This window comes from Scylla paramamosain, chromosome 19 (assembly GCF_035594125.1).
Source record: "Scylla paramamosain isolate STU-SP2022 chromosome 19, ASM3559412v1, whole genome shotgun sequence".
In the NCBI taxonomy this organism is placed as follows: domain Eukaryota; kingdom Metazoa; phylum Arthropoda; class Malacostraca; order Decapoda; family Portunidae; genus Scylla; species Scylla paramamosain.
This window is the reverse complement of record NC_087169.1, coordinates 11,581,142-11,588,641: the sequence shown is the minus strand read 5'-3', so window position 1 is coordinate 11,588,641 and position 7,500 is coordinate 11,581,142. Positions and strand designations below refer to the sequence as shown.

Sequence of the window (7,500 nt, the reverse complement as noted above, 5' to 3'; positions counted from 1 at the left end):
GAGAGAGACTACAAACATGAACCATATTTCATAGCTAATACAGCGTAACAACAGCTACAGTACTTAATCACATCTCAGAACTACCGAACAATGAGTAGATTGAGCTATTAGTAATTGCACCAATTAATAACTCTTCTAAAATACCCTCTCGGGATATAATCTCTCTTTCTCTTCACACACACACACACACACACACACACACACACACACACACACTCTTAACAAGCTGACACAGAGTCGCTAACAAAAACTCATTAGCACGCCATAAAATCCATAGAAAACATAATCACAGAGAGAGAGAGAGGAGAGGAGAGAGAGAGAGGAGAGAGAGAGAGAGAGAGGAGGAGAGAGAGAGAGAGGAGAGAGAGAGAGCGATGAGGTCCTTCATTCTAACCACTACTCGATTGGGGGGGGGGGGGGGGCGACGAGGCGAGGCGAGTATCTCCTGCAATGTACGATAATGTCCACTTCCCTTGGCGGGTCTGATGCTTTAAATACAATAACCTGGAGCAGGAGGCACCGACGAAGATAGACAGAGGAAAGGGTTGAAACATCTGAGTGGCGTGGAAGATGAAAAAGAGGTACAAGAGAAGGTTCAGAATGCCATCTGATCCTTAACTGTGACATCTGGAATAGTACCCGTGACAGTCTGAATAGAAAACGTAGCCAGGTGTGTGGAGCGAATACCATAGGGATACACAGGTTAGGGCCAGCGCTGCAGGGAGTTACCTGGTCAAGGCTAGTCTGATTAAGTAGTAGAAAGAGCGGCAAGGGTCAGAAGCGATCAGAAAAGGGACGAGGGTTGCAGAGAAGGGAAGTGTATGGGAAGGAAATGAACTAACGAGTAAGAGCTTGACTAAGTAAAGAAGGAGTGAAGGAGGTAGGAAAAAATATGGAGGAGGGATGGGAAGGATGGGAAGGATACTGAATAAGGCGAGGTGGGAAAGGAATGGAAAGGAGAGATAGATGAGGAAGGATGGTACACAGATATGCAAGAGGGAGGAAGGATAAGGAGGCAAGGTAAAGTATAGTGGGCAGAAGACTGACATGAAGGAGGTTGTGATAATGGAGGAGGGGAGATGGGAAGGGAGGGTAAGTTTCCTACGTACCTCTGAGGGTCTGAAGGAGCAGGGGAGGGATGGAGGGAGGAAAGGAAGGACGGAGGAGGGGATGTGGTTAGGTAAGGTTGAGACACAGGCTGTGATTCTTAAGGCTCCTCTGGCCGTATTACTAAGGGGAAAACTCACCCTTACGAACCCCAGACATCCTGAATCCTAATTACAATCCGCATTCAGCCTCTTGTTCTGTTTGGCGAGTCAGATTCAATAATAAAGGTTAGTGTGTTCTCTCCCACACACACCTTTACCTAAGAATCGTACGTATTACCTGCTGCTTAACTGGCTATTCGCGCACCAATGGCGATACTCCACACATTCACACCTCTGCCACAATGCAACACACTGGTGGCTCTCTGCAGGCAGGTGTTATGTGGCAGGTACTGCTTGAACGTATCTCTCAGCGAATTACGTATACCGGTAGGCCTTGACAAACTAGCTCTCGTCCCTCAGTCTCCTCCCTCTCTCTCCCTCTCTCTCCAGCAAGGATGAGCTACACAAACGCCACAGTAGTCATTAGCTCGTCAGGTTCCACCAATTACTACTTTTTTTTTTTATCTTTATAATTTTGCCTCCCGCCCGGGGTTGTTTGATTGCGTGGTAGGATTTCTGGTGGCAGTGTGTGTGTGTGTGTGTGTGTGTGTGTGTGTGTGTGTGTGTGTGTGTGTGTGTCTGTGTGTGTGTGTGTGTGTGTGTGTGTGTGTGTGTGTGTGTGTGTGTGTGTGTGTGTGTTAATGGAACCTCTCTACCCAGATCAAATGAACAATTAATGATCGGCAGCTCCTCTTTCTTCTCCTCCTCCTCCTGACACACAACCCTGACTGATTAATGAAAAATATAACAAAAACTAATAAACCATGAAGTAACACAGTACAAAAATGCATAAATACACACACTACTATGCAACTGTTTATATATACAGGTGGTGTGTGTACCCCGCGGCAATGTATGCATAACCCTTGTGTGCGTGTATGTACCTCCTACAGGCACGAGGGAGCAGGCGGTGGTGCACGCTCTCAGCTCTGCCGCAGTGACGTGGGCGGTGGCTCGGGCGTGTTCTCTGGGAACGCTGGTGCTGTGCGGGTGTGGACGCGTGCCCCAGGAGCCCCCGAACGGACATTTCAAGTGGGGCGGCTGCGGGGACAACGTGAGGTTTGGAGCAGCCTTCGCCAAGCACTTCATCGACGCTAAGGACGGCGTAAGGAGGAAGATGTCCCGGGTGAGTGTGTGTGTGTGTGTGTGTGTGTGTGTGTGTGTGTGTGTGTGTGTGTGTGTGTGTGTGAGTGTGTGCAGGGCGGGCAGCAGCGAGGCACCGGGGGACACGACGGGGCAAAGACTGAGAACGAAAGATGAAATAAAGAAGGGGCACGACATGGTAAAATGCGATGAAGGCATGACACGGCAGGGTAACACAGGACAAAGGCTGAGCACGGCAGGGCAAAAGAAGACAGAGACGGGACACGGCAGATTAAGACAAAACAGATATGGCACACCAGAGTAAGATGTGGCAAAAACTGGAAAAGGAAAGATAAAACAAGAAAAGACAAGACACGCCAGGATAAAATGGGACAAAGATAGGGACGCCAAGCAAGGTAAACTAAGCTGAAGATAGGATACGGTAGAAAAGACATAACGAAGACAAAGGGCGATAGGCCATGGCAGTGTAAGGCAGGGCGCGATGAAGCGGTGAAAAGATAAAATATTGAGTACATTGTTCTGGGGTTTATAGAGACAAAGATAGGGGTAAGGGAAGAAATAAAAGGTCTATTATAGGCAAGACTACAGGTGATAATAACAATAAATCAGAAGATGCGATGAGAAGAGAGAAATGGGAAGATAGAGGGGAGAAAGGAAGGGTTATGTAGATATTTTGTTGGAGATAAAAAGTGGAGAGAAGAAAGAAAGAAAGGAGGATGATAAATGAGGGGAGAGAAGGAAAGAAGGGATAAAAAGAAGAAAATAAAGGGAGAAGGAAAAGAGATGTGAAAAAAGAAGAAAAAGAGGGAAGAAAGAGGAAAGAAAAAAAGAAATTGAAAGGAGAGAACGAAAGGAGAGAAGAAAAGAAAGTAAGAGAGAAGAGAAATGAAAGAAAGGAAGGAAAGAGGGAAGAAAAAAGAGAAAGGGAGAAGAGAAATGAAGGAACAAAAGGAAAGGGGAGAAAGAAAAGGGAAAAAGGAAGAAGAGAAGCGAAGGATGAGATAAAAAGGAGGGAAGAGAGATCAAGGCAAAAAAGAAATTAGGTGAGAGAAGGAAAGGAGGGCAGACAGTAACGGAGAAGAGAAGAGAAGGAAGAGAAGGAAAAGAGGGAAGAGAAAGATTAAGGTAGAAGAGAAATTAGGAGGGAGAAGAAAAGGATGAAAGAAAAGAGAATAAGGGAGAAGAGAAGCAAAGGATGAGAAGGAAAATGGGGGAAAAAAGAGTAAGAGAGAAGAGAAGCGAAGGAAGAGAAGGAAAGGAGGGAAGAGAGAGAGATTAAGGTAGAAACAGAAGAGGAGGAAGGAAGACAGTAAGAGAGAAGAGAGGTGAAAGGGAAAAAAGGAAAGTGGGGAAGGATGTAAGAGATTAAAGACGTGCAAGGAGAGGATGAGAATAATAATATAGCAGTATAAAATATGCTTTATTGGAGACGAAGAGATGAAGATGGATGGATAAGAGAGAGAAGGGCTGTGTATAATGTTTCCCGAAGATGAAATGCAAATGAAGGTGGAGTAGAATAAAATGTGAAAGACAAATGTGGAGCGAGAAAAAAGAAGAGAAACATGTCCTGCAAGATATTTTGATGGAGAAGGATATGTAAGGAAGAAGATAAAAAAAAAAAAAAAACGAAGGAAGGGAATGGAAGACTAAAGATGTGTAAAATAATTCCATGGATGGGGATAAATAAATGAAGAGGAGAGAAATAAAATAGAAGAAGAAGAAGAAGAAGAAGAAGAAGAAGAAGAAAAAGAAGAAGAAGAAGAAAGAAGAAACGAAGAAAGAAAGAAAGAAAGAAAGAAAGAAAGAAAAATAAAAAAGATAAATAATAAAAGAAGAAGAAGAAGAAGAAGAAGAAGAAGAAGAAGAAGAAGAAGAAGAAGAATGAGAGAGTAAAGAAGCATGTCAAGGATGTTGAGAGAGAGAGAGAGAGAGAGAGAGAGAGAGAGAGAGAGAGAGAGAGAGAGAGAGAGAGAGAGAGAGAGAGAGAGAGGCGTAAAGAGGGAGACAAAGAGAGAAGTGGGGTGAAGGTTAGACGTCAGAAGGGGGCGGGGAGGGGCGGGGCGGGAAGGGGCGGTGCGGGCTGAGAATAAGACGGTGGGGGGTCGCAGTGGAGAGAGTGGGGAAAGGAAGCAGGGGGGGAGAGGTGGATGGGTGACGCAGGTGGTGGGGATATGATGAGGCGGGGCAAGGGGGCGGGGCAGGGGCAGCTTGATACTCTAATAGGTGGAGACAGATGGTGGAGGTGTGGTTACTTCCACCTTACCTCTTCCTCCTCCTCCTCCTCCTCCTCCACCTAAGCACACAAATGACTAAAAAAAAAAAGCAAAACATTGTGAGCGAGTGCAAGAGAGAGAGAGAGAGAGAGAGAGAGAGAGAGAGAGAGAGAGAGAGAGAGAGAGAGAGAGAGAGAGAGAGAGAGAGAGAGAATTGACATTTGACTTTACGTTGCTTGTAATTGCGAGAAGTAAGGTGTAATTTCTTGGAAGCTGAAGCAGAGAGAGAGAGAGAGAGAGAGACAGAGAGAGAGAGAGAGAGAGAGAGAGAGAGAGAGAGAGAGAGAGAGAGAGAGAGAGAGAGAGAGATTTGCCCTTCACTGAGCTCGTTTACTTGTGAAATTACTCAGATAAAAAAATATACTACAGTGTAGATTAATTAGACGAAACGAGACTAATTAACACCTTCAGGTAAATGGGAACACCTGTTTGGAAAATGGATCCTTTCACCTGTCCTTTTCATATCAATACCTAATAAAATTCATGGTAGAACTTAACTGCATTAGACCTTTGAAAGAAGTTTAGTAGCTCTCTCTCTCTCTCTCTCTCTCTCTCTCTTTCTGCTTCCACGAAATCGCACGTTTCCTCTCACACGCAGCACACATCTGAATGCTAATCGTCTGGCGACATTAGGTAATTCAAGGTGATTTTTTTTTTTTTAACAAAGTCTAATCATTAATAACCTGTTTGAAGGATTCCTGCTTGGGAACTGACTTGCTGAGTGACTGCTGGTGCGGGTGGCTTGTGAGGGTCGGTGAAGGTGGTGGAGGTGGTGGTGGTGGTGGTGGTTGTTGTGGCGGTAGTAATAAGTGAAGGTGATAATGAAGATGTTTTTGTTTGGTTTTCAGCTTTCATTTTTTCTTTTTACTGAAATTAGCTTATGCGTATCAAAATTTATATGAAAGGGAGATTAAGGCGTTGTTTCTTTTGATGTATGCGGTTAGATAGTTGCGAGAAGTGAAGGTGAAGTTTTACTGTTTACGTATTGCTGTAACTATTTATTTGCCATGGTCGTTGCTGGTGTTATGTGTAGTTTTACCTCATTGCTAACATTACTGTTACTATTTATAACTTTCACTTTTACTGTTGGGTAAGTTAAAGAAATATGCATCTATCACAATCTACTACTACTACTGCTACTACTACTACTACTACTACTGCTACTACTACTACTACTGCTACTACTACTACTACTACTAATCTACTACTACTACTTCTACTACTGCCGCTGTTGCTGCTGCTCTTACTACATCTACTAGCACTACCAGCAACACAATTACACAACCATACCACTTACTACAACAATCATCACCACCACAAGCTACCTGTTCACTCATTACCTGCATGTACATCAATCACCTGTTAATTGCCTTACCTGGCTGGACTCCTCACGCACCGCCGATGCAATCACCCTGTCTTCCTAAACTACGGTTACCTCTGCTGTTCCTTCGGCTATTTCCCGTTCACTTCCTCCCTCCCTCTGCCTCCTGTCTATCTGTCTCACCACCACCATCCTTACCAGTATCTCCCTCCCTGTGGTGCAAGGAGAACAACAAGAAGGGTTAGGCTTATCATATTAATTACGAGTTTCAAGCAGGTTCTCCAGGTAGGTAGGTAGGTAGGTCTGAACATCTTACTCCGCCACTACCACGACTACTGCTACCGCTACCGATACTATTCATACTAGCTCTGGCATTATCATCAAGATCATCACCACCACCACCTCCACTGCCGTCTTTCGTGTTACGTATTTGGGATTAGCTTTGACTACACTGCAACTGCTTTTGCTGCTGCTGCTGCTACTGCTGCTGGTGCTACTACTACTACTACTACTACTACTACTACTACTAGGTACTACTTTCACTATTACTACTACTACTACTACTACTACTACTTCTACTACTACTACAGAAGTTACACTCACTTGATTCCTTAATTTCTTCCTTCTTCTTCTTCTTCTTCTTCTTCTTTTTCTTCTTCTTCTTCTTCTTCTTCTTCTTGTCTTTGTTCTTGTCTTTATTCACGATATCACTAGTGGAAGTGACGCTAGCAACAACAGCAGTAATAGTAGTAGTTGTAATAGTAGCAACAGTAGTAGCAGTAACAAAACTGCTAAAAGATTTCACGCCTGATTGAACACTGGATGAAAGATAAGAAAAGTATTCATAATTGAGTATAAAGATACCACGCCTGTAGTTACGAATACTCATTAATGCGACATGTGATAAATGAAAGCAATAAAAGGTATGCATGCCTTGAGCGTTCTTAACTGTGGCGATTGAAGCGATAACGAGAAGAAAGAAGACAATCACAGCCTTGACATTGTTATTAGATACGAGGAGGAGGAAGAGGAGGAGGAGGAGGAGGAGGAGGAGAAGGGAGAGGAGGAGGAGGAGGAGGAGGAGGAGGAGGAGGAGGAGGAGGAGGAGGAGGAGGAGGAGGAGGAGGCGGGGGAGGAGGAGGAGGAGGAGGAGGAGGAGGAGGAGGAGGAGGAGGAGGAGAGGGAAGAGGAGGAGGAGGTGGTGAAAGGGGAGGAGGAGAGTAAAAAAACAAAGAAGTGGAGTTGGACAGAGAAGGAGGAGGAGGAGGAGGAAGAGGAGGAGGAGGTGGAGAAGGAAGAGTAAATAAGAATAATGCAAAGGAATACAAAGAAAAATAAGCCGCAGTAAAGTTTTTGGTCCGTGTTTGGTTGATTGGTGGGAAAGAAAATACAGACCTGAACTGTGATAGGTTACTGAAAAATTGGGCGAGAGGACTCGGTTCCCGTTCTAGGAGGAGAAGGAGGAGGAGGAGGAGAAAGAGGAAAAACACAAATTAATAACAAACAGCAGAAGGAAAATGTGAAAGAGGAGTAAAGAAGAAAGCAGAGACGAAAACTGAAAAAAATGAATAAAGATTGAAATAAAAAGAATAAA

At 44.3% G+C, this 7,500-nt stretch overlaps 1 protein-coding gene across 2 annotated transcripts in view; it reads left to right on the top strand.

The window, feature by feature from the left end:
- Positions 1-7,500, top strand: part of LOC135109631 (protein Wnt-11b-like) — an 85,581-nt gene that overhangs the window by 40,312 nt on the left and 37,769 nt on the right. For both annotated transcript variants that reach the window (XM_064021076.1, XM_064021075.1), the window contains one exon: positions 2,102-2,334. In XM_064021076.1, the coding sequence (XP_063877146.1) occupies positions 2,102-2,334 (233 nt within the window). The remainder of the gene's footprint in view (positions 1-2,101; positions 2,335-7,500) is intronic.